At 52.8% G+C, this 26,640-nt stretch overlaps 1 protein-coding gene across 7 annotated transcripts in view; it reads left to right on the top strand.

Annotated features, from left to right (window-relative positions):
* The window catches only part of ATP6V1C2 (ATPase H+ transporting V1 subunit C2), a 60,644-nt gene that overhangs the window by 30,704 nt on the left and 3,300 nt on the right, over positions 1-26,640 (top strand). For 5 of the 7 annotated variants that reach the window (XM_018055658.1, XM_005687004.3, XM_005687003.3 and 2 more), the window contains exons 4-12: positions 1,024-1,109; positions 8,946-9,040; positions 15,541-15,632; positions 17,855-17,953; positions 18,528-18,596; positions 20,754-20,846; positions 20,963-21,056; positions 23,556-23,693; positions 24,531-24,628. In XM_018055658.1, coding sequence (XP_017911147.1) covers positions 1,024-1,109; positions 8,946-9,040; positions 15,541-15,632; positions 17,855-17,953; positions 18,528-18,596; positions 20,754-20,846; positions 20,963-21,056; positions 23,556-23,693; positions 24,531-24,628 — 864 coding nt within the window. Of the gene's footprint in view, positions 1-1,023; positions 1,110-8,945; positions 9,041-15,540; positions 15,633-17,854; positions 17,954-18,527; positions 18,597-20,753; positions 20,847-20,962; positions 21,057-21,230; positions 21,383-23,555; positions 23,694-24,530; positions 24,629-26,640 lie in introns of those variants that run through there. The other 2 variants (XR_001918846.1, XM_018055657.1) reach the window with 2 other exon arrangements.

The raw sequence follows: 26,640 nt of genomic DNA, 5'->3' as shown, positions 1-26,640 counted from the left end.
ATCGTTGGAGACTTTGATGCAACCGGCCTGCTTCCTCCTGCAATTCTAACTGATGGGCTTCCAGGAGCGAACACTCTTTGCCACTTATTCTATTAATATTTATAACAATTCCTCAAAATGGATATCATCCCATTTTACAAAGAAGGGAACTATGGATCACAGAGATTAAATACATTTGGCCAAAAATCATACAGGTGGCAGAGCCAGAGAAAATGTGAATGCCGCTGAATCTCCTACTTCCTTATCCTTTCTTAAACTTTCTGGAGCCTTCAGTATGTTTTCTGAAGACTTAAAGAACTTTTCTTTTCTAATTATAAAAGCAGTTTGTGGTTGTTTAGTCACTAAGTCGTGTTTGACTCTTTTCTGACCCTGTGGATTACAGCCCACCATGCTCCTCTGTCCACGGGTTTTTCCAGGCAAGAATACTGGAGTGGGTCGCTGTTTTCTTCTCAAGGGGATCTTCCTGACCCAAGGATCGAACCTACCTGCATTGGCCGGCAGTTTCTTTACTACTGAGCCACCAGGGAAGCCTTATAAAAGCAATACTGGATTATAATAGGAAATATGTAAAGTAGGAAGGACATTTTCACATAGCTGCAGCCATACTGTCTGTATAAGTTTGTGGGTTTTTTTCATGTAACATTATAATACATGTCTTGTTCCACAGTCCTAGAAATTCTTTGTAAACCTTATTTTCAGTGGCTGCTAATAATCCCTCAACTGGGTACACTATCATTTACTTAAACAATCGTCTATTGTCAGACCATCCGGTGGTTTCCAGTTCCTTGCTGTCAGCAACATTGCTGCAAAGAGCATCTTTTTATTCAGAAAGCTTTTTCTGTTTGTCCTATTTCCTTAAGATGGTTTCTCAGAAGTGGAAATACTGGTTCAATTACCAGTTCGCGTTTTATGTCTCTTCATACATATTGCCAAGTTGTTCCCCAAAGGGTGGCTCCAGCAGCGGGGAGAGCATTCTGCGGGTAGTTTTCCACTCTTAACTGGCTTTGTATTCCTTCCCAAAAGTCTCATAAGGAGAATGGCCCAGAGCGTGGTGGAAGTGATGGAAGACGCCAAGGGAAAGGTCCAGGAGAACCTTCTGGCCAACGGAGGTAGGTCCCTGAAGTGCACTTACAATGGTCCTTTCCCAGCTTATTCTAGTCCATTCGTGGTCCCAGCTGTGGCCACACAGGAGGGCTGAAATGACATGGCACCACGGAGGCTCCAAACTGGCACGCCAGGCAGAGACTGTCCACGCCACTTGGAGCACAGTGGCACCGCTGTTCGGAAGACTCCAATCTCCCTTATAATCCTTCTGTCTCATTTCTAAAGCACCTGGCATTTCTTACCTGTAGCTGAACTCCTCAGTGAAATTTGAGATGAAAATGGATTCAATGGGGTTTAGGGGTTAGTTGGCCCACCCACCTTCTCTGTCAGCCTCCCTTCTATCCCCACACCCTAACAGATTTAATCCTATCCCCAAAGGAGGCTGGAATGCCTCAAACAGAATTCTTTTGCTGTGCCCAGTAATTAGATGAGGGTTAGACCAAAAACACTTTGTGTAGCGGGTTTGCATTTGGAATTTCTGTCTCCTACACTGATAGGATAAGCCTGTAGATTCCAAGGATGTTTTGGTCCATGTATTAGGGCACAGACAATTTGAGTGCCCTTAAAATGTGCAAGACAAAAACTCTGAGGCTTTGGGAACCTTAGAATTAGATGTTTCAATATCTGTAGAGATAATTAAACCCATGGGTCTATGCATCAGTATACTGAAAATGAAAGCATATATTCTATTTTTAATATGTCATTTAGTACATATTATTAATATCATACATTATACATATATAATATTGTACAATATTACAACAATACAATATTATACATAATCACACATATATAATATTTTAAATATATAAATATTATAAGTTTATTACATATATATTCATGTCTTTTCCCCCTTGGAACCTTTTCTTTTTTTGGTTGTCACATGGTATGCAGGATCTTAGTTCCCCAACCAGGAATCGAACCCGTGCCCTCTGCAGTGGAAGGGCAGAGTTCCATCCACTGGACCATTAGGGAGCTCCCATCTGGGAACCTTGGAAACCGTTACATTTGCTTGATTAAACTGATAAAGGGAAATGTTCGTATTCCTAAATCAGAGCTTAGTTTTGTATGTTATTGCAGTCTAATGACTCCACCCTCTAACGTTGCAGGTTTGAAAGAAAAAATGAATTATTTAAAGAGTAGGTTGTGTGTTGTTTGCTGTCTGTGTGTGTGTTCAGTGTGACGCCCGCGTGCCCCTGGGAAGGTGGAACCTCAGTCTGGTTGTAGGGATACAGTGACCAGGTGACGACGGATTTCTCAAGTGACAGCCTCGTGGCTTGGGCACAGTGTCCATATAGCACAGACAGCAACGGTTTCTTCCCTTCCCCCTCTTCCTTGCATCTCCCCTGCCTCCCCAGCAGCACTGCATGCCTCCTGGAGTTCAGTATTGTCTTTGGCATCTTTGTGCTTGTGGTTTGCTTCTTGCCTTGATGGCCGTCCCCAGCATCCTCCTGCCTGCAAGGGCTGGCTGTTGGGTGGAGCCTGACATCCTTAAATGCCAGGCTTAGCTTTGTGTGTCCTCAATGGGGGACTCTCATACACTCTTCGAGCCTCTCCTGGGAGAGCCTCTGTGCTCAAACAGGCCATTTCTGGTTTCCCCATCAGAAGGCGTCGTTTGCATTGGTTCTTCTCCAGCCTGCTCAGACTGGTGGAATTGAAACCAGCAAATCCCATTAGGCAGGACATATACAAATCTTGGCAGACCAGAAGTCGCCAAAATGCCTTCCCAAATGCAATCTGTTAATTACACTGAGATTCCTTGCCTGTGTGCTAATCAGAAAAAAATGTTTTGTTGAGTTGATGAACTGATCTTATTTCCCAGCAGGTAACTCATAGGGCCCTAGATGGAAATGCTGGCTTAGGACTACTTTTCTAGATGAAAAACCTGGTCTTGAGGATTTGAGAACTGACTCATTTGAAAAGACCCTGATGCTGGGAAAGATTGAAGGCGGGAGGAGAAGGGGACGGCAGAGGATGAGATGGTTGGATGGCATCACCAACTCAATGGACATGAGTTTGAGTAAACTCTGGGAATTGGTGATGAACAGGGAGGCCTGGTGTGCTGCAGTCCATGGGGTGGCAAAGAGTAGGACACAACTAAGCGACTGAACTGAACTGAGGATTTGAGAATTTGAGCTCACTTGACAATAATGATCAAAATGCTTACATTCTATTCAAAATTCACCTCAGTTAAAATTAGGTGCCATTATTACATTGTATCCATCCTCAGTGTCCTCTCAGGAGGAGAGAATTCAGTGTTATTTGTTTCCATCTGTTTCATTATCTCTAGGCCTCCTGGGAGTCAGGTCCCCATGACTTTCCAAAGCTGGTCCGGTACCCAGCCCTATGCAAACAAAAGTCAAGGACCCTCGGGCAGCGTTCATGGCCCCGTCTTGGACATTCGTGATGCACAGCAGCATAGTAAAGTCTCTGAAAACTGCTGCAGTCAAGACACCTTTGAGTCAGTTTGTCTCAGGCTTTCCTGATAGTCTCCCTGCAGTGTAGGAGACCCAGGGTGGAGCCCTGGGTCAGAAAGATCGCCTGGAAAAGGGAATGGCAACCCACTTGCCTGGAGAATCCCGTGGATAGCGGAGCCTGGTGGGCTATAGTCCATGGAGTGGCAAAGAATCAGACACGACTGAGCGACTAACACTTTCAACTTTCTTGATATTATTCAGATGGACGAGGAACTATTTTTCTTCTAGAGAGTACCCAGGAAGCTAGTGATAGAATTAACTGCAGGAACTCAGGGTTTTCCTAGCAGGTGGGATTTTAATCTGATCTCTGAGGTTACCCCCCAGGTCTTCTGGGCTATGTTTCCTGGAGGGCCAGGAGCCCCGGCCTTGGAGCGGTCAGCCTTGGCCCTTTGCGACCTTGGCAAGTCACCTCCCTGGGTCTTAGTTTTCTTGCCTCTATGGACTTAATCCCTTTATAGTTCTCGGCCTGGGCACTTTGTTTCCGTCTGTTCTTTGCTTCTTGCTGCGCTTGAAGCGGGAAGGACACAGGTGTGTGTGATTGCAGCAGCGCTGAGCAAACGTGCCCTGGAAGCCGCAGGGTCGGAACCACCTGATGGTCCGTCTGGCTGTCTGGCCTCTGTTGGTGTGGTCACTGGTCCTTTGTTCCTCTGCTGCCGGGAAGGCTTTGTTTGGGTTCTTGGATGACATCACTGTTGCTCAAGGGCAGCTGTCTGGGCGTTTTGAGTGTTTTGATTCGAAGTGAGCTCGCCTGGGTCATGGTTTGACCTCACAGGCCTTCGATCCAAGCACGCACTGCTTCCTGGAGGCCAGGCTTCTGGGATTTCAGCCAGGGGACGGGAGGGGAGGGGAGTCTGTCATTACAAGCAGGCAGAGAGGAGGGTGTGGTTTGGGAGCACCCAGAGGGTCCGGGGCTGCCGCTTTCTAAGGCTGAGAACCGTCCTCGGACCACACTGTCACCAAAGGCAGTGTGTGAGGGGCAAGGTCCTCGTCTACGTGATCCGGACAAGGCGCAGTGTCTGGAACTGGTGCTCCCGAATGGGAAGAGGCGATGTCGGAGGAGGAAGTCAGTCACAACCCGGAGGTCCCTGGAGCAGGGAGCTTGTCACCGTCTCCTTATCTTCCCTCCTCCTTCATCAGATACTCACGCTTGGCCATTGAGCTCCAGGCACTGTGCTGGGTTCTGGGCATCCAGAGATGATCGCCCTCCAGGAGCCCGCGGTCTGGGGATCAGACCCACACTGCCTCATGTGCTGTCATGGAAACCAAGGGCTTGGGAGCCTTCACGAGGAGAGGGGCTGAGTCGTAGAGGAATTATAGGCGTTCTAGTGGACAGGAGGATGCATTCATTCTCTTTGGGCTGAATGCTGGAAAGCCCAGAGTTAAGTAAAAATACATGGAGACAAGAGCTTGTCTGAAAGGTACCTCTTCTAAGCAACCTGGCTAGTAATCAGGGTTATTAGGAAGAATCTCATATGAAGCACTTGCCCCTTGCTGGACACTGTCACAGAGCTCTGGGGACACAGAGATAGTCAACTGCCCTCAAGGAGCCTGAAAGGGCAGGGGAATCAACCATGGTTGTATGGCGTCGTTAGTGTGAAGGAGTTGGCCAGCATCCACAGGCTCTGGCTGGCAAGGGGAGGGAGGGTTGGGCAGGCTTTCAGGACTTGGTCTCCATCCTGATGTTTAGGACAAGGGCAGCCGTGAGAGGGAGAGTGAGGGGCTGGGGGTGGCTTGGCTTGGGTGGTGTGGTGTGCCCACGGGGTCTGGAGGGGCCAGTGGTGGGGATCGCCAGAAGGGGACAAATCTGCCTGGCATCGGCCTAGGGGGATGTTTCCTGGTCTCTTGTGGCGGGGAGGTGTTGGTGGCTCCCACCAGGCAGCAAGCGACCAGCATGGGAGCTGTGTGACCATCATGCCTGTCCAGTGCCTGGCCCACAGTAGGGTTCAGTAGCAGCATCAAGGGTGACCACTGACACAGACAAGTCCTTTGTGACCTTCGGTTCTGCCACTGACCATGCCCCTGCCATCATCCAGACCTTAATTCAGCTCCTCACAGGCCTGGATCCTCCCTGCAAAGTCACCTCCCTGCCCTAGTGTGGCAGTCCCCCAATCCATATTAATACCAAATTAGCACCAAAATCCCATATGAGTCAGCTCAGGCTACCATATCAAAATACCCAGACTGGAGCTTAAACCGCGGACATTTATCTCTGGAGGCTGGAAATTCAGGGTCAGGGTGATGGCAGGTTTGGTTCCTGATGAGAACCTGCCTCCTTTGCTGTGTGTTCACACATCCCTTCCTTGGTGGGAGAACACACACAGGATGGGGCAGGGGTGGGGGTGGCTCTCTGGTGTCTCCTTCTAAGGGCACTTAGTTCACTGGGTCAGTACTTCACCTTTGGTGCCTCAGGGGTGGTCTCGGCAATCTCAACACCATTGGAATCTGAAAGTGAAAGTCGCTCAGTCGTGTCCGACTCTCTGCCACCCCACAGACTATACAGTCCCTGGAATTCTCCAGGCCACAATACTGGAGTGGGTAGCCTTTCCCTTCTCCAGAAGATCTTCCCAACCCAGAAATCGAACCCAGGTTTCCTGCATTGCAGGCGGATTCTTTACCAGCTGAGCCACAAGGGGAGCTCTTGGAATCTGAAGGACCTCTCTAAGTCCCGAGACCAGATATATTGGCGTGTGGTTCTCAGGAAGGCGCCAACCCATGACAATTTCCCTGTGTCCCCCCCACATCCCCCCGCTGCCTCCGCCACTGCCTCACCTGCCCAAGGGTGGGGCAGAGAAGGAGCACCCCCCACCCCCAGCTCCACGTTCCTCGTCTCCTTTTCTGGTGGAGGTTACATGACTTACTCTGTGCCAGAGTTTCCTTATCTCTAAGCTGGAGATAATGATAAGACCCAATAGGGTTGAAAAGTAAATTAACTGAAATAGCGGGTTGGCCAAAAAGTTCGTTCAAGCATTTTGGTATCCTCTTATGGAAAAACTCAAATGGGCTTTCTGGCCAATCCAATAGTTCATGCATCCAGGCCAGGGTGAAACACCAACCAGGGTCAGCTGGCTGTGAAAGTCGTCACCAGCATCGTCATCCTTATGTTGAGTGAGTTAGTGAAGTTGCTTTGTCGTGTCCGATTCTTTGTGACCCCCAAGGACTGTAGCCTAACAGGCTCCTCCGTCCATGGGATTTTCAAGGCAAGAGTACCTGAGTGGGTTGCCATTCCTTCTCCAGGGGATCTTCCCGACCCAGGGACCGAATTGTAGGTCTCCCACATTGTAGGCAGACGTTTTTACCATCTGAGCCACCAGGGAAGCCATCCTTATGTTAAGGCCCGTCTAACAGCTCTGCTCGCAGACCTCTTCCCTCCCCCGAGCCCCACTTCATTTCCATCTGCTCCGTGGGGACTTGTCAGCCCCAAGTGTCCGACTCAGGCTCTTCTCAAGCTGAGCCCGTCTCCTCTCGCCTCTACTCTGGCCCAGGCTGCCACCTCCTGGCTGCCTGGCTGAGTGAATGTCCCTGTCTTTCATGCCCCCACGCAACCTGGAAATCCAAGTGTCCCCCCAGGCTCCATTTTGCCCTGGGGTCACTGTCCCTGTGTCCTGTTAAGCTGACCTCCTGCCTCCACCTGCAGGGCTTGGGCCCCCAAGCTTTTCCTTCTCTCTTGCCAACCTTAGACGACCGCTCGGGACACGAGTGTGCTCGCCTGGCTATGCGGCCCCTGGAGGCTTGCGTCTGGACCTGCTTTGCTGAGCTTTCAGCTCTGCTGTTGGGGTTGGAGGGATGCGTGCCCAACTCCTGGCACGCACGAGGGGCTCAGTAAATGGGACCGGAGTCTTGATTGCCGCAGGAGAAGGTGCAGACGTGACCTGACCCCGCTCCTTCCAGCCCATCAGCTTAACCCAGGGATTCCCCGTGCCCAGAAAGTGACGTTGGCCAGTCCATCTGGTCAACACCCAGCCCCCTCCTTCACTGGCCACGTGGCAAACCCTCTGGTCCCCTCAGGACCCATGTGAATACAGGGTCTCCTCAAAGCTCTCCGAGCCCCCCAGCCCTCAGGGCAGGAGGCAGGTGCTGGCTCTCCCCTCCTCCTGCAGTCCTGCCCTCCTCACGTCACACATCTCACTGGGGTATCAGCTTAGACCCGCGTTCCCAGGAGACTGAGGGAGAGCGGGCTGTGGCCTGCCGACCCCAGCATGGTAGCGGGCTGGCCTTCGGTCACAGTGCCTGAATGTCGAGGGACGGTGGCCAGTCCCTTTCCATCTGTGTGAGGGTAGGCTGGGAAAGGCTTACGTCCACATAACCTGGGGTGAGAATCCAGGCCCTTCTTGCTGGCTTCGAGGAATTCGGGGGCCCCCTTAGCACGTCATACACTGAAGGGGTGACCGACTGGGGTGTAACCTGCAGCTGGCCCCCAGGTAGCACCTTAGAGGAGTGCGGGCCCTCCCCTGAGGAGAGTGGGCCCTTGAGAGACTTCCCCCCGTGCCCCCACCGCTCAGGTAGGGAGACTGAGGTGCAAACAGGGTGGTTACTAACATGTTTCCGTGCCCCTCCGCCCCCAGCACTGACCTCCAAGCCCCTTCTCTGCTCTCAGCTCGTTAGAACAATCGCAAACACCCTGGGCATGCAAGGTTTAGTTTGCTTTTGAAGAAAATGAGGGAAAAAAGGAAACTTGTTGAAAAGACACTGATTTGTTCTTCTGACTATAGACGTTATACAAAGGAAACACTCTGACAAAAGCACGTCAGTGCCAAGTGGTGAAGAGCACATACACGAACACTAGCATTTTGCTAATGTTGAAAATGCCTTCGTTAAAGCAGATGTGTGTGGCGCTGGCCTGTCTAGCGCTGGGCATGGGAGGCAGGAAGATTGCTCATCTGCTGGGCAGCTGGCACCCGTGACAGGCTGTGTGGTTTGCGGGGGGTGGCTCAGGGCTCTCTGGCATGCTTTTGGGGTACTTCAAGCCAATAACTCAGCAGGGGGCATGGCCGAACCTATTGGAAAGCGCGGGGAATTCTCCCAGTGTCTGAGTTTCTCCTGACTCAGGGTTCACCTCCTGCGAAGGCAGGGCCTCTCATGCAGAGCTCTGGGGCAGCTGTCTGGGTTCGAGCTTGGGCACAGGAGCTCACCCTTACAGCATCCCAGGGACTGTGGTGAGCTTTTCTGAGGGGCTTAGGAGCTGCCTGCGGGCCTGGCTGGTGGCTGGCCCAGCCTCTGCTCTCCCAGAGAGGAGGGAGCCCCGAGCCTGTCCTTCAGTTTCTCTAATTCCTTGGCTTAAGTGGGGACACTGGCCCGGGCATGGCACCTGGGTCTCAGGAGAGACGGGAAGCCCACTGTCTGCTGAGATGTGTCTGTCTCTTGCAGTTGACCTAACGTCCTTTGTGACCCACTTCGAATGGGACATGGCCAAGTATCCTGCGAAGCAGCCGCTGGTGAGCGTGGTGGACACTCTGGCAAAGGTACTAGGAGGATCTTCTCTCCAGGGTGGTCACACTTCCGTGACCCTGACCATCTGGGGACATTGGAGTGAATCTACATGGCCTTTGGACCCTGGTGAAGCAGGGAGGCACGTCCCAGGATGGCAGAGGCGGGAGGCGGGGTGGGGTTCAGGGCACGCTGGAAACAGGTTGATGACCACCTGCCCCTCTATACCTCTTTCAAAGTTACTTGCTCAGTCATGTCTGACGACCCCATGGACTATTGCCCGCCCGGCTCCTCTGTCCATGGGATTCTCCAGGCAAGAATACTGGAGTGGGTTGCCATTCCCTTCTCCAGGGGATCTTCCCAACTCAGGGATCGAACCTGGGTCTCCTGCATTGCAGGCAGATTCTTCACCATCTCAACCACCAGGGAAACCATATATACCACTTCCAAAGTGAAAAGTGAAAGTCCCTCAGTCGTGTCCGACTCTTTGAATCCCATGGACTATACAGTCCATGGAATTCTCCAGGCCAGAATACCTCTTCCAAACCTACCACTCGACAGGGTGGCTTCATCTTACAGGATACTCCCCTCCAGGGGCACTCTGAGCCCCTTGGTGTTCTGAGCCCAGATTCTGGAGTCGATTCACTGCGTCCCCCTTTGAAAGATGCTGTTGGAGAAGTCAGCCCCTCCCTGACACACCTACCCCCAGGGTGGTTGTTGACCTAACAAAAACTATCAGCTTCAGTGGAACGTTGGGCTTAGGAGCCCTAACTCCTGCAAGGCATTGCCCAGCGTGCCACCCCTGATGACACTGGGGAGCCAGTAAGCCCTGGCCCCACGATTCAGCCTTCTTGGTAAGCCGTGGCCTCCAACTTCTGCTCCATGAATGAAAGTGTCAAAGTGAAGCCCTCTGGGGACATCAAGGGTGTCTCCTGGCATGTTGACTCCTGTCGCCTCCCTGAGGGTGGGCACTGATGAACATTCTGAGATTTAGCCTGATGGTTTATGACCTCTGTCCCCATCTCCCTCCGTGACACATGGAGCCCCTCATATGTCTCCTGAGGCCCACCAGGTGTGGCTGGGTGGGTCAGGTGGAGGAGATGGGGCTCGGGATCCACCGCTCTGTGGGTCTCCTGCTGGCGGGCTGGTGCCCCAGCCGGTGTCTCTGGGAATGAGGGCGGGCCTGCAGTCTGAGGAATCTGGGTGCGGCTCACTGGGCACCCCTTACATCACAGAGGCCCCAGCCCCTCCTGGGACAGTTCGGCAGTGATTCTAAAAGGCCCTTCGAGGAGGAGCTCTGAGAGCACCCGTTCCAGGTATGGCATCCTGGGGGACATTGCACACCTCCACCCCCAAGCTGGAAGCATGCGGTGGTGTTCGGGGCTGGCCGCTCCCTGCCCTGCCACTGCTGAGGCCAGGCTGAGCCAGGCAGCGTGGCCAGAGCTGTGCTCGGCATCTGCTGGGGATGACGCTCGCTGGCGTGGCTGTCCCGGGGACATAGTCAGTGATGAGAGCTCCCGGAGCACACTGGGGCATCAGCTGGTTGGAGAGTCATTGTAGAGGACAGAGCCTGGCCTCTCTCTCCCCCCTGGGGGCCCAGAGGAAAGCAGGGTGGGGAAGCGAACCCTGGTTTGAAAGCACTCGCTGTATGCCTAGAACATTTACTTCCGATACACCCCTCGTGGGCAGGTATCACCTTCCCTGATTTCAGGTGGGGAGGTTGGCTGAGAGGTGGCGTGGCATACCCTGGGCCCTGCAGGGGCTGAAGTAGTGCCCTGGGAGGGGGATGAAGGTCTCAGGTGTGTGCCTGGCTCCGCTTCCCGAGGCAGCCCCGAGATGGCTCCACTGATGGGGTCAGCTCCTTGAGGCAGGCTGGGGAGAGGGTCTGGGTATTGGCTTCCTCACCCTGTGTCTGCCCGAGGAGCACTGGAGTCATGCCCTTGGCACTGGCTCGGGCCTGTTCCCCCAGTGGGAAATGAAAATTAGTTAACTAGAGATATCCCAGTCAGAGAAACTCCCTTCTAAAGTGACCAGTGTCTTTTGGGTGTCCAAGCAGGTCTCCCCACCCGGAGGTGCCCCATGCTGACACGGGCAGGGCTGGGCCCCCGACCCTCCCGACAGCTGGAAGCTGAGCCCACCTGCCTCCATTAATGAAAAAGAGCAAGGATGGGGACCCAGCCCATGCCTGCGGCGATCTCTGTGGGCTGGGCCACACTGAAGTTGTTAAAAGGTCTCTAGATCTCACCAGCCTACAGTAAATAGCAAAGTTTCTTTCTTCGCCGTATGAGTGTCCACAGTGGTTAGTGGGGGCCTGCTTCTTGTCTGCTCACTCAGGGCACTGGCCCTCGGTACCTCCACCACCTGAAGCATCCCTATGCAGGGAGGTACATGGTGTCTCAAGGCTCTGCCTGGCACACATGCCTTTGGTGGTGGGGAGTGCATGCCAGCCAGAGGCCAGAAGGAGCAAGGCTGGGAGTGTTTGGTCCTGGACACATTCTTGAAGCATGGCCAAGTGCCAGCCACTCTGTCCAGAATTGCAGAGTTGACCCAGGTGCAGACCCACCCTCAAGGGGCTCGGTCTGCTGGAGAAAGGACTCGCCTTCCTGGGTAACCTGCTCCGTGGCACTGAGCTCAGAGAGGTTCAGCTGACACCATGTCGTACAGCCAGAGCAGGTGGGCACCTGAGGCCAGGCACCTGGGGAACTGGGTCTTGGCCACAGTGGTCTCATTTCCCTGCCCATCAAGGAGGGGAACTCGGATGTGTTCCTCAAACTTCCAGAACAAGGGACAGCTCCCTATGGTCAGACTGGTGACCTCTCTCCAAACTGAAAAGAGCCTTCTTCCCTGTGCAGAGCATGAAGGGGCTACCTGGGGCACAGCTGAGCCTGGAGACCTGGGCACTGGTCGGGGCTTGGCCAAAGTGGGTACTTAGAGGGACCAGGACGAGGGTCAGACAGAATTGATCTCCAACAGAGCCTGAGGGACACAAGCCTCTTACCCTTCTCCATCAGAGGGTGGAAAGAATGAAAACCACAGTCACAGAAAACTAACCAAACTGATCATGTAGATCACAGCTGTGTCTAACTCAATGAGACTATGAGCCATGCCGTGTAGGGCCATCCAAGACGGATGGGTTATGGTGGAGGATTCTGACAAAACGTGGTCTACTGGAGAAGGCAATGGCAAACCCGTATTCTTGCCTGGAGAACCCCATGAATAGTATGAAAAACCAAAAAGATAAGACACTGAAAGATGAACTCCCCAGGTTGGTAGGTGCCCAATAGCTACTGGAGATCAGTGGAGAAATAACTCCAGAAAGAATGAAGAAATGGACCCAAAGCAAAAACAACACCCTGTTGTGGATGTGACTGGTGATGTAAGTAAGGTCCAGTTCTATAAAGAACAATATTGCATAGGCACCTGCAGTGTTAGGTCCATGAATCAAGGTATTTGGAAGTGGTCAAACAGAAGTGGCAAGAGTGATGGCAAGAGTGAACATCGACATTTTAGGAATCAGTAAACTAAAGTGGACTGGAATGGGTGAATTTAACTCAGATGACCATTATATCTACTGTGGGCAGGAATCCCTTAGAAGAAATGGTGTAGCCCTCATAGTCCACAAAAGAGTCCAAAATGCAGTACTTGGGTGCAGTCTCAAAAATGACAGAATGATCTCTCTTCATTTCCAAGGCAAACCATTCAATATCACAGTAATCCAAGTCTATGCCCCAACCACCACTGCCAAAGAAGCTGAAGTTGAATGGTTCTCTGGAGGTATACAAGACCTTCTACAACTAACACAGAAAAATAGATGTCCTTTTCATCATAGGGGACTGGAATGCAAAAGTAGGAAGTTGAGAGATACCTGGAGGAACAGGCCTTGGCCTGTACGCCTGGCCTTGGCATACAGAATGAAGCAGGGCAGAGGCTAATAGAGTTTTGCCAACAGAACTCACTGGTCATAGCAAACACCCTCTTCCAATAACACAAGAGATGATTCTACGCATGGACATCACCAGATGATCGACACCGAAATCAGACTGATTATATTCTTCGCAGCTGAAGATGGAGAGGCGCTATACAGTCAGCAAAAACAAGACCGGGAGCTGACTGTGGTTCAGATCATGAACTCCTTATTGAAAGTCAGACTGAAATTGAAGAAAGTAGGGAAAACCACTAGACCATTCAGATATGACCTAAATCAAATCTTACAATTGTACAGTGGAAGTGACAAATAGATTCAAGGGATTAGATCTGATAGATAGAGTGGCTGAAGAACTATGGATGGAGGTTCATGACATTGTACAGGAGTGGTGATTAAAATCATCTCCAGGAAAAAGAAATGCAAAAAGACAAAATGGCTGTCTGACGAAGCCTTACAAATAGCTGAGAAAAGAAGAGAAGCTAAAGACAAAGGAGAAAAGGAAAGATATATCCATCTGAATTCAGAGGTCCAAAGAATAGCAAGGAGAGATAAGAAAGCCTTCCTAAGTGATGAATGCAAAGAAATAGAGGAAAACAATAGGATGGGAAAGACTAGAGATCTCTTCAAGAAAATTAGGGATACCAAGGGAACATTTCATACAAAGATGGGCACAATAAAGGACAGAAAAGGTATGGACCTAACAGAAGCAGAAGATATTAAGAAGAGGTGGCAGGAATACTCAGAAGAACTGTACAGAAAAGATCTTCATGACCCAGATAACCATGAAGTTGTGATCACTCACCCAGAGCCAGACATCCTGGAATGAGAAGTCAAGTGGGCCTTAGGAAGCATCACTATGAACAAAGCTAGTGGAGGTGATGGAATTGTAGTTGAGCTATTTCAGATCCTAAAAGATGATGCTGTGAAAGTGCTGTACTCAATATGCCAGCAAATTTGGAAAACTCAGCAGTGGCCACAGGACAGGAAAAGGTCAGTTTTCATTCCAATCCCTAAGAAAGGCAATGCCAAAGAATGCTCAAACTACCACACAATTGCACTCATCTCACACGCTGGCTAAGTAAAGCTCAAAATTCTCCAAGCTAGGCTTCAACAGTCTGCGAACTGAGAACCTTCAGATGTTCAAGTTGGATTTAGAAAAGGCAAAGGAACCAGAGATCAAATTGCCAATATCCGTTGAATCATCAAAAAAGCAAGAGAGTTCCAGAAAAACATATACCTCTGCTTCATTGACTACATCAAAGCCTATGACTCTGTGGATCACAACAAACTGTGGAAACTTCTGAAAGAGATTGGAATACCAGACCACCTTACCTGCCTCCTGAGAAACCTGTCAAGAAGCAACGGTTGGAACTGGATGTGGAACAATGGACTGGTTCCATATTGGGAAAGGAGTACATCAAGGCTGTACGTTGTCACCCTGCTTATTTAACTTATATGCAGAGTACGTCATGTGAAGCACAAGCTGGAATCAAGATTGTCGGCAGAGATATCAATCACCTCAGATGTGCAGATGACACCACCCTTATGGCAGAAAGCAAAGAAGAAGTAAAGAATCCCTTGATGAAAGTGAAAGAGGAGAGTGAAAAAGCTAGCTTAAAACTCAACATTCAGAAAATTGAGATCATGGCATCTGGTCCCGTCACTTCATGGCAAATAGATGGGGAAGTAATGGAAACAGTGACAGACTTTATTTTCTTGGGCTCCAGCATCACTGCAGATGGTGACTGCAGCCATGGAATTAAAAGACGCTTACTCCTTGGAAGAAAAGCTATGACCAACCTAGACAGCATAATAAAAAGCAGAGACATTACTTTGCCAACAAAGATCTGTCTCATCAACACTGTGGTTTTTCTAGTAGACATGTATGGATGTGAAAGTTGGACTATAAAGAAAGCTGAGCGCTGAAGAATTGATGCTTTTGAACTATGGTGTTGGAGAAGGCTCTTGAGAGTCCCTTGGATTGCAAGGAGATCTAAGCAGTCCATCCTAAAGGAAATCAGTCCTGAATATTTATTGGAAGGACTGATGCTGAAGCTGAAACTCCAATACTTTGGCTACGTGATGCAAAGAACTGACTCATTTGAAAAGACCCTGATGCTGGGAAAGATTGAAGGCAGGAGGAGAAGGGGACGACAGAGGATGAGATGGTTGGATGGCATCACTAACTTGATGGACATGAGTTTGAGTAAGCTCCAGGAGTTGATGATGGACAGGGAAGCCTGGCTTGCTGCAATCCATGGGATCGCAGAGAGTCGGCCACAACTGAGCAACTGAACTGAGAGCCTGAGGGCATGTGGAGTTGGGGCTGGGGCTTGTGAGAGTACGAGATGGGCTCGACATAAGGACAAGACTCCGCTCACTGAGTAATGCTAGAAAAGCCATTTATATCTCAAGCCTCCTGTCTGCAATGTGGGGTGCTCTGTAGGGCCGGGATGCTGGCAGTCTGTGAGAGCAGAAGGGAGAAAAATGTAAGCCATTCCAGCAAATGGGCAGGGTGCAGTGTTTTTCCTTAACTGCACCAGAAGCAATTTGTGGCAATTTTGAGAAGTTCAACCAACTTTTTTAACTCTCTTTTGCTTTTCTAACTAGCAACTGGCACAGATCGAGACAGACCTGAAGTCCCGAACAGCTGCCTACAACACTCTGAAGACAAACCTAGAGAATCTGGAGAAGAAATCCATGTGAGTATTCGGGCTCTGAGCTCCTGGCGGCCTCAGGGCCTGGCTGAGTTGGGGTCCAGGCTGGGCTTATACACACGCGTTTGAGATCCTTGGCCGAGCCAAGGTCTGTCTCTGTGTCTGAGCAGGAAGGCCAGAGGCACTCCCGCTGGGTGCTATGTGCTGGGTGGGGAGGTCAGCAGTCGCAGTGGTTGATCCTTTGAACATATACACTGAGTGAAGGAGATGAGGGTGAAGTGGGTCGGGGTCTACCTCCCTCTTCTGTTAATTCTTTCAAGCAATGGGTTGTTGTTTTTTTTTTGCCACAGCTTGCGTCTTGTGGGATCTTAGTTCCCTGACCAGGGACTAAACCCAGGCCACTGCAGCGAAAGTGCAGAGTCCTAAGCATTGGAACCACCAGGGAATTCCTGGCTCAATTATTATTAAGTACCTATTACACTCAGGGCTTATATGTGTGCCATCAGTGGCTTAGTTGTGTCTGACTCTTTGTGACCCCATGGACTGTAGCCTACCAGGCTCCTCTGTCCATGAGATTTCCCAGGCAAGAATATTGGAGTGGGTTGCCATTTGATATTCCAGGAGATCTTCCTGACCCAGGGATCAAACCCATGTTTCTTGCATGCCCTGCATTGGCAGGCGGATTCTTTACCACTGGGAAAGCCCACGCAGGCCTAATATTAGGCCCTGAAGGTACAAAGCAGAATTGAGTATCATTTCTGCACTTGGAAAACTCACCATTATTCATTCAACAAACGTTTACGAAAAGTGTGCTTTGCACAAGGGGTATGGGTATAAACCAGACAGATAAGGTCTAATAGTACAAGGAGTCCGGGACAGGAAGGCACGTGCAGGGTGCCTTTGGAGAGGGTCCCTAAAGGCCTTTTCAGTGATGGCTGGTTGGCAGGGGGAGGAGAGAGGTGTAGGCTCTGGGGCGGGGTAGGCTAGAGAGCCTCTGCAGGATGGCTCTTCAGCCTTGACTGAGGGCTTGAGAACGCTTTCCTTGGGAAGCATCTGCACCTAGGTATTAGTTAACATCACAGCCTGTGCACTGATGCAACATAGTGACAGAGTTTATTTTCTTGGGCTCCAAAATCACTGTGGATGCTGACTCTAGCCATGAAATTAAAAGACACTTGCTCCTAGGAAGAAAAGCTATGACCAACCTAGACATCACATTAAAAAGGAGAGACATCACTTTGCCAACAAAGGTCCCTATAGTCAAAGCTATGGTTTTTCAAGTAGTCATGTATGGATGTGAGAGATGGACCTAAAGAATGCTGAGCACCGAGGAATTGATGCTTTTGAATTGTGTTGCTGGAGAAGACTCTTGAGAGTCCCTTGGACTGCAAGGAGATCCATCCAGTCCATCCTAAAGGAGATCAGTCCTGAATATTCATTGGAAGGACCGAAGCTGAAGCTGCAGCTCTAATCCTTTGGCCACCTGATTCGAAGCGCCGGCTGATTGGAAAAGACCTTGTTGGAAAGATTGGAGGCAGGAGGAGAAGGGGACGACAGAGGATGAGATGGTTGGATGACATCACCAACTTGATGGACATGAGTTTGAGCAAATTCCGAGAGATAGTGAAGGACAGGGAAGCCTGGAGTGATTCAGTTCATGGGGTCACAGTCGGACACGACTAAGCAACTGAGCAACCACGCACTGATAGAGAGCATCTCAGGAACTATAGCTTTGGCCCAATTGCTGGTACAACACCCTTGGTCCCTGTTCTAGAAAATACCATGACCTCAATGAGATTAGGCTCCACTGGACACACATGCAAAGCTATTTCAGGTGAATGTCTCCTGGCTGCTGGACCGACAAGGCGTGCAATGTGAAACGGAGCCCTCATCAGGGCTGTGTTTGCCCAGCACAGCCCAGGTGGCATCTTGAGCCAGCCACTGTGTTGCCACTTGTGTAACTTAAGCTGCCTGTCCCCAGCGATCCCCTCCCAACAGCCAGTGGCTTTGTGCCAGGGCAGCGCCGGCAGCCAAAGTGTTGAATTCAGCTCGGGTGACTGGTGATGGCACCTGGGGTCCTGCCAGCTACTGTAGTTCTGGCCGCCCAGACACAGAGCCGGGGGGCACTTGGCCCAGGGTCCCCGCCCCTCCCTGGGGAGTGTCCCAAGCCTTCCTGTCCCCTGCTGCCCTGGGTGTTATGGGTGTGCCCAGGGGTGGCTCCACGTGCCTTTCTGCTGACCCCGCCTCTTTGTCCCCCGTGAATCCAGGGGAAACCTCTTCACTCGGACCCTGAGCGACATTGTGAGCAAGGAAGACTTCGTGCTGGATTCCGAGTACCTGATCACACTGCTGGTCATTGTCCCCAAGTAAGCGGGCCAGGGTGAGGGGGGGTGGGGGTTTGGGGCTGGGTTGGCGATCACAGAGGAAATTGTCCTGCTCAGTGGAGAGGAAGGGAGAGCCCACCACGGCCAGATGCCGGGGACCTAAATGGCAGCTGTGGAGTTGGTTTCAGGAGCAGCTGATAGAGCTTGTGCTGGCCATAGTGGCAGGAGCGGCCATTTCTCAGACATCCATCCACTGTTGTCAGATGCCGTACGCAGGAGGCGTCTCACACAAGTCTGGGGGCTGTTATTGTTTCCTTGTCCTAAAACCAGAGAGCTCTGCTGGCCTGCCCAAGGTCACACAGGCTTGGGATCAGCGCTCCCAGCTGGAGTCTCCACTGAGTCCTTCCCATGGGCCCCTCCCTGCTGCCTGGGGCCTCCTAGGGAGGTGAGCATTCCAGCGCCCATGGCAGGGCCTTGGGGGATGTTTGGGGCACTGTCTGGCCCCCAGCCCTGCTCCCCTCAGCCCCTCAGGGAAAAGGGCACTCAATTGCCTAGACACGCAATTTCCTCACAACCTTTTCTTAAAAAATCATTAACCGATTCTGTACTCTTGCAGGCCGAGTTACGTACAATGGCAAAAAACCTATGAATCCCTCTCAGACATGGTGGTCCCACGGTCAACCAAGTAAGTGAGGCCTCAGGTCCTGGGTTTGGGGGGCCATGTATGGGCACTCTGAGACTCCCAGCCACCAAACATATCCCAGAGGTGCAAGGGCCCTCAGCCCTCCACACATGTTTGTTCACAGCCACACACTCAGCCACAGGCCAGACTCCCTCCATCTTTCAGAAGTCTACATCCTTGCTGTCTCCTCCAGGAAGCCCACCCTGACTACCTCTGGCCCTCAGCGCTTGCAAGGCCTGAGCAGCACTCTGTGCCGCATGCTCATCTTGGCCTGGATTCTTCCCCACCTGGGGGTCAAGCAAGGGCCTGGCTGTGATGACCGCAGAGCACGAGCAGGGAAGGAAGAGTCTCGACGTGTGGCCTGCTGGGGTCAGAGCAGGAGCGGCCAGTGAGGGCTGGAGAAGTGACTTAGAAGGGATGGAGGAACATATTCAACCCATGAGTGCCACCCAGTGGGGAGAACCAAGGATTTAGCGCTGTAGGCAGGAGCAGGCATAGATCTTACTGTACGATGTGAAGGGAAGAGAAAATTGTAGAAGGGGACACACAGCACGAAGGCGTTTATTATTTAAGCTCTCCAAATGGACAGAACCAGACTGTATATGACTTGAGAGATGCAGGTGCATGGATCACGGGGTACTGGAGGATGAGAAATGCTGAACTGCACAGTGATGACCTGGGGGTGGGCCGCAGGACGTGGTTGGGAGAGAACGTGGGTCTTCAATTGTATGAAAATTGTTCTGTGTCTTAAGCTTGATGGGGGAAGGGGGGATACATGGATATTTGTCATCCTCTATACCTTTCCCTGTGTCTGAAATAGCTTGTCGTTTGAAATGATTTGACAGTGAGTCTTGTGGCTCAGACGGTAAAGAATCCAATGTCAGTGCAGGAGACCCAGGCTCGATCCCTGTGTTGGGAAGATCCCCTGGAGAAGGGAATGGCAACCCACTCCAGTATTGTTGCCTGGAGAATCCCATGGCCAGAGGAGCCTGGCGGGCTGCAGTTCTTGCAGTTGCAAAGAGTCGGATAAGACTGAACGATTAACACACAGACACACACACACACACACACACTTGGGCGCACACAGAGTTCAGCATGGGGGCAGCCCTGTCCACTACCAGCCCAACCCAGAGGCCTCTGGCCTGGCACCTGCTGCAGGGTCACAGGCTCTCCCTGGGTCACAGGCTCTCAACCGATAGCAATCAGGAACTAAACTGAAGGGTGCAGGGAACAGGACAGTCACAGCCTGAGGTCGGAAGGGGAGGCTGGAGGAGTGAGCCAGGGGCAGCGTACCCTCAGGAGGTGGAGGAGGGGTGCAGGCTGGCAGAGGAGCTGCCCTCAAAGCTGGCCTGTTTGGCCAGAACGTTCACTTTTCTCCAGGGCTGGCTGTCCATGGCCACATGCCGGGAGAGCCTGCCACCGGAGGCAGCTTGGCTTCTCAGATTAGAACCCCCAGGCCCTTCATTGTCGGGGGTACCTGCGAGCCTCCTGAGATGACTGTAGACAGGTTCTGGAGCCTGAGTCAGCCCCAGTGGGTGGCTTGGCGAAGCAGGAAAGGTGACCCGAGACCCTGCCCGGGCCCATGGTCAGGCCATGCAGTCAGCAGGATGCCAAGGCCCTCAGAACATGGGTCCCAGTGACCGCAGCACTCCTACGCCAGGGCGTGTCTAATTAGAACAGTGTGACCCTGGACATGAAATGCCCATTGTGGGATGGTTTTTACCAATGGGAACTCTGCCCTGCTTCATTGCACCATGGCATTCGAGAGCTGGGCGCTTGCTATGCACGCCGGGTGATTGAGATCCGTGACCAGCTGGCTCCCGGCTAGTTCATGTCTGGACCACCAGCCCAGATCTGCGCGAGTCTCCAGCATTTTCCTCCAGGGCCTGTGTTCATATCACCCGCGGGCCCCTGCAGCCCTAGCCTGGAGGGTGAGTGAAAGGAGCCGGAGTTAGGCTGCTGACAACACACCACCTGGACTTAGGACACAGGAAGCGTCGTCCTTTGTCCGGTGCCCTTGCTCCTTCCAGGGCCGCTGCACCTGGACCACCGGGCTCCCACTGGCAGCGACCCACCGCCCCCGGGGAAACGATGGACTCTTTCTGGCCCAGCTCAGGGACCTGGTGGTGCAGCCAGTGAACGAGACCTTTTCTCCAACAGGTTGATCGCTGAGGACAAGGAGGGCGGCCTCTTCACCGTGACTCTGTTTCGAAAAGTGATCGATGATTTCAAAACCAAAGCCAAAGAGAATAAGTAAGGGCCGGCCTTGGTGGGTTTCCCCCGAGGTTGGTCCATCTGCCCTTGGAGGGGGTGATTTCTGGTCCGACTGGAAGCTTCTTAGCCTCAGCCACTCGTTTGCTTGTTTTAAGGTTCACGGTACGAGAATTTTACTATGATGAAAAAGAAATCAAAAGGGAAAGGGAAGAGATGACCCGATTGCTGTCGGATAAGAAGCAACAATATGTGAGTGTATGATACCGGCCGGGAGGGTTCTCAGAAAGGTTCTGGGTGGACCCCACCCTACCACAACCCCACCCTACCTCCCACCCCTGTACCACAGGCCTGGAGCAGAAGGGCCCCGCCCAGTCCCCACCCCCCAGTGCCCTTCATCCCCCTCCCCCTGGTGCACACCCCCAGGGACGCGTCCTCCTGGGGCTGCTGGAACAGGTCTGGGGGACAGTGACAAGCCTGCTAACCCGGAGGTGGCACTTGAGCCCTGCAGCAGATCTCACCGAGCCAGGCCCTGCCCTCCAGGAAGGGACTCCGGGATCCGTCCTGAGGATGAGAAAGTGAGGCTCTAAGAGGCGGGGGAGCACGGGCCCAGGGAGAGGAACTTGCCAGCCCCCGGAGGTTGGGCGAGGCTATTGGCACTTCAGGCAGCAGCACTTGTGCCAAGAGCGGCCACCACCTTGCAGAGTGCAGCCAGCGGTCACCCGAAGCCCTGGCCTGCGTGACCTCCAGGAGGGACGTGACCAGTCACCAGCACCTGTATTTACCTCCCCCAGGATTTTAGCAAAGAGTGGATGCTTCTCCCAGAAACTTCCGACCGCTGCCACTCAGAACCTTCTGTGTGAGGGCAGCTGAGCTCAAGGGGGGAGGAAAACAGGTTTTCATTGTTGACATGTGAGTGGTGCGGCTGTGACTCTGTAAAATGGGCACATTCAGGACACGGCCATCCCCAGCTTGGAATGAGCCTGAGCCCCATGGGATGTTTTCAGGTCCCTATTCCCTACTGGCCCCACCAGGGAGGGTTCTCAGAGAAGCTTCCAGTTCAGCCTCTAGTGTCGAGAGGAGGGAGGAGTGGGAGGTCCAGTGTGTAAACATGAGGCTATGTGTGTGTGTGGGTGACGTGCGAGTGCCTCCCATGGGCTGTGTGTTTGCCCAGGGCCTCCTCCAGCCTTGGGCTGGGCATTCTGCATGTCCCACCTGACCTCTTTGGTCAGTGACCTTTGCAGAGGGACTGCAGACACATGGCCTCCGAGTGAGAACCAGGCTCAGAGCCCCCCACAATGGGGCCCCCCCGATCCCCACCTGATCGACCCATCCTTCTTTGAGGAGGAAACAGAAACTGATGACACAGAAGTACCTGTAGGGAATTTCAGCCCCTCTACCCTGGAGGCGGGCATAGCTACCTGCTCCAGTATTCTTGCCTGGAGAATCCCGTGGACTGAGGAGCCTGGTGGGCTACCGTACACAGGGTCACACAGAGTCGGACACGACTGGAGCGACTTAGCACACACGCCCCTCGAGGAGAAACGCACGCGCACAGACAACAAGGGAACACACACTTAGATCTATAATCTGTTGGGCTCCGGCCGAGGCGCCAGGGCTTGGCGCCCCTTCCTGAGGCTAAGGACTGAGCTGGAGCCCTAAGCCCCTTGTCTCAGACCACACTCACCAGCAGAAAGGATGATCACCAGCTGGAGCTGAGGTCCAAAGGGTGTCTTCCTTCACCCCGGCTCACCCGAAACCAAAATAACCCAAGGACGTTCGAGCCCACTCTTTAGCTGAGGCCTTTCCCCGCTTGCCTCAGTCCTGGCCCCAGCCCCCCACGGCGTCGCTGGAGGGGGCTCGATAGTGGCACCTTTCATGGGTGTCCGGGGCCTTTGGCACCCATCTCCAAGCTGGCACAGACCCCCCTGGGGATCATAGTGATACACCTGAACCTGACGCCTGCACCTCCGTCTCAGGTTGCCCACTGGCGCTTTTTACGTGGTGTAGACTTCTGCACCCCTGGCTGCCCCCAGGGAGCCCTGCCCAGTCTCCCTGGAGGGGGAACCGGAGCCCCAAAGGAGACACACTGAAACATTTAGCTCCTTGTGAGGTTCTTGTGGTGCACCCGCGAGCAGGGTCAGCTGGGGTCAGCCCTACCCCAGCTTAAGAATCTCTTCCCGCCTTTAGCCTTCTTTGAGGTGGGACCAGCGTCCTGCGTTCCCGTCGTTAACTTGTTAACCGGAGGGGCCAGGCTGGGTCCCGGGTTTCAGCCCCCTTTGAGAGTACAGGCCGGGATTTTCCTGGGCGTTGCCTCTGTTTGCACAGAAAGATATTAAAGGGTGCTTGACCCATTTCCTGCCTGCAACATGCCTAAGTGCCTCTGATTGCCAAGGAGGCGATTGTGGGCTGGCCTGGGGGAGACACCCTGACGGAGCCCACACAGCCTGGCAGGTGGAGCTGGTCGGTGCCAGTGTGGGAAAGCTCCTGGCCGGGCCGAGGGAGGAGCTGTGGACTCTGCCCCTGGAATACGGAATCCCGGGTCTTTAATGACCTCTGCCACCCCCACCATCCCACCCCCAGGGGGCCAAGGGCATCATCACGCCCTCCAGTCCAACCAGCACGCAAGCCCCCGGGGGGTGGGCTGGCATTCTTGAGTTGCCAAGTGCGTGCTTTTCAAGCCGTGAGAATGATTTCTGTTTTGTGATGCCTGTTTGCTGAAAGATTAATAAATCATTTCTGTGCCCTTAGCAAACTTCCTGTGTTGCTCTTAAAAAGGGATCATCCACCTTCCCGGACCACAAGGTTAAGGTAACCCCGCTAGGGAACCCCGATAGGCCTGCTGCGGGGCAGAGCGACAGAGAGAGAGAGAGTGAGGGCGAGGGTGAGGTAAGCAACCCCCCCGGGAGCCCTGGGGTTCCCTGGCTCGCACGTCCTCGCCCGCCCGCACAGGCACCTTTGGGAGAAAACAAATCTTCGCCTTTCCTGTTACCTACTGTGGCTTTTGAGGTTTTAAATTCAAGGACCCCCAGAATCATGCTTCCTCCTGATCTGCAGGGCCTCTTGGGAGCTGCCCTCCCCTCCCCCAGCAGTGTTGGGTGCTTGCTGGCCAGGCTGCCTTGGTTCTGGCTGGAGGTGGCTGGAGCTGGTGATGGGGCACAGACTGGCTGGGGGCGGGGGGGGGTGGTGGTGGTCGGGCATCTCAGCTGTCTTCCCTGGGTGCTCCAGCTGGACCCACCCCTGACCTCTGCGGGCATCCGCGGAGGACAGGCTCACCAGCAGTAGTGATAGCTGCTGTGGCTGAGGGGCTGTGGCCACGTGAAGTGGGGCCGTGAGGAGACCCCTGGAAGTGGTGGCTGGTGGATGGTGCCAGGACCTGGCAGAAGGGGGACTCCTTGGCAGCACAGTGTCAGATGGAGAAGTCTGCTAGCTGCCTGCAGAGAGCCCTGGGTCAGGGGCTACCCAGCCCCCTGAAGCTTGGTCGGCGGTGGCCCCGTGCGTGTGCCGGGTGGGCTGGCCCACCGAGCCACCCTGGCACCAGGCAGCCCCTGGAGAACACGCACCCAGGCCTGGCCCTGGGCCTTGTCTGACCGACCTGCTGCTTCTGTGGGCCACTGGGCATTTCTTCTCGGCTTGGGGCTCGTTCTGTCAAAACCCATGTCCCTCTGTTGGCCGGGCGTCAAGTGGAATGGCCGGGAGGGGTCACTGCTCTCCTGTCCTCTGCAGGGCCCGCTGCTGCGATGGCTCAAGGTCAACTTCAGCGAAGCCTTTATTGCCTGGATCCACATCAAGGCGCTGAGAGTGTTTGTGGAATCTGTGCTCAGGTGCGTAGACGTGATGCTCTGGGGCCACCTGGCCTCTGCCACCCTCCTTCCAACTGGGACCCCCCCACCCTGCCAGCCTCTGGGACATACCCTGGCCCTCCTACCCTCTTCTGCAATTCTTGGCTCTTGGCAACAGGCTTAGGGATTCCTGACTCCAACAAACCTTCCCTCAGTCCTGAGGCCCCTGCTGTCCGGTGCTGTGTGTCTCCTGCCAGGCTGGCGTCTTGCTCCCCCCACCCACTCTCTGTAGCCGTCCAAGGTCCAGTGGCTCCTGCAAGAAACACAGCACTGTCTCCGTCCTTAAGTTTTGAGGCCTAGCCCTCAAGGCAGCACAAAATATAAAACCCAAACGAACCAACAGCAACAAAACTTACTTTACCTCTTTTTAAACAAATGTGAAATAGGTACACTATTTTGTGGAAAACTTGGCAACTACAGGTAAGCACAAAGAATGAGGAAAAATCACCTGTAACTTTAACACCAAGAGGAAACTGCTAACTCACTGGTGTTCCTAGCATCCTTCAGGCTTTTTGAGTTTGTTGTTTTAAATTTGCAGATACGCATGATTTTTATAAAATGTTTACAAAAATGGAGTCAAGCAGGAACTTTTTACTGAAGCCCATTTGAACATCTCCTGTGCCCTGAACTATTGAGGGGGGTGGTGGGTCTTGGCAGCACTGCATGTAGCTGACTGCACCCCCATTCCCAAAGCTTGACCTGCTCAGGCCTGCAGGTCCAGTCACCCCTTGGCCCCTCTGGGTGGTCTTGCTGGGCTCCTTCCCTGTGTACCCCAAAGGCGTCCTCAGGACCCCATCCTGCACCTGCCTGGTGGAGTGCCCTGCTCTCTTTTCCTTGCCCAGGCTTCCTTGGTGCCCCCTGCTATTCATTTCCCCAGAGGCTTCCCTGGACTTCTGGCTCTTCCTCCCTCCCAGTCTTTTCCTCCTGATCCTTGTATCTGCCAATGGCCTCAGGCTCCTCCCCAAACTTAAGGGCCCCCTTGGACGCCTCCCTCCCCTCATCCTTACATCCTTACCCCTCCCTCCACATCACGGCACCCCTGACCAGCCTCCATCCTGCCTTGACCCTTGCTCGCTCTCTCTCTGTCTCACTCTTTCACCATCTCCTTCCCAGCTGTTGCCAAAGGCTCTTCCTTGGTCCTCTGCCTCCAGCTCATCCTTCATGTGGTTGCCAACGTGGTTTTGTCCAAACACAAGCTGGGTCTGACATGGCTCCTCGTCCCCTCTCAGACATCTCAGACCTCTGCCATGGCAAGCATTGTGAAAACGGACTGAAGGGCAGACTCAATATAACCCAGAGTATTCCAGATATCAACAGGCCCCAGTCTGTCCCTGCTCACCTTGAAAATCATTGGTCCTCAGGCTCAGTACAGCAAAGCCTGCCATCCTTACAGGAGGCCCATTTTGCTCAAGAGCGAGGTCCAGATGCTCCACAGAGGTCCCAGATATTGTATTTAAGCTCAATAAAACAGAGTATATGCAAAAACAATTCTATTCAAAACTATCAGTGTATGACATTTTTAAAACCTATACTTTGATTTCTCCTGAATAGTTGTAATACATCATTATTAAAAAAAAAAACTCAAGTTCAGAAATAGGTACTATGGAAAGTAAGTTCCTGTCAGTTCCACCACCCATGGATTATCCTGGTTAATGGTTTTAAGACTCTTCTTTCCCAAGTTGGGTCATTTATACTTGATGTTCTGCAAATTTTTTTTTCATCTACTAATAGTTTCATCACTATGCATAGAGATACTCGATCTTTTTTCATGACTTTTTCATATTCCATCGTATGGAGCACACATAAGCCAAGAAAACAGGTGTTAAAGCAACTTGAGTTCACTTGTTATCTTGTTCCTCCGACCCCTCGGCCTTTGCCCTCAATTGGCCCTTGCTGCTTTGTCTCTCCTCAGAGTTGGTTCTGTCCTTTTCCCCTACTCTAGGAGCTTGAGGGGAGGGCCAGGGTGACTTGCCTCTCTGCCTGTCACCCAGCCC

This window comes from Capra hircus, chromosome 11 (genome assembly GCF_001704415.2).
Source record: "Capra hircus breed San Clemente chromosome 11, ASM170441v1, whole genome shotgun sequence".
Taxonomy (NCBI): Eukaryota; Metazoa; Chordata; class Mammalia; order Artiodactyla; family Bovidae; genus Capra; species Capra hircus.
Note: the sequence above shows the minus strand (reverse complement) of the source record. Positions and strands in the feature narration are given on the sequence as shown.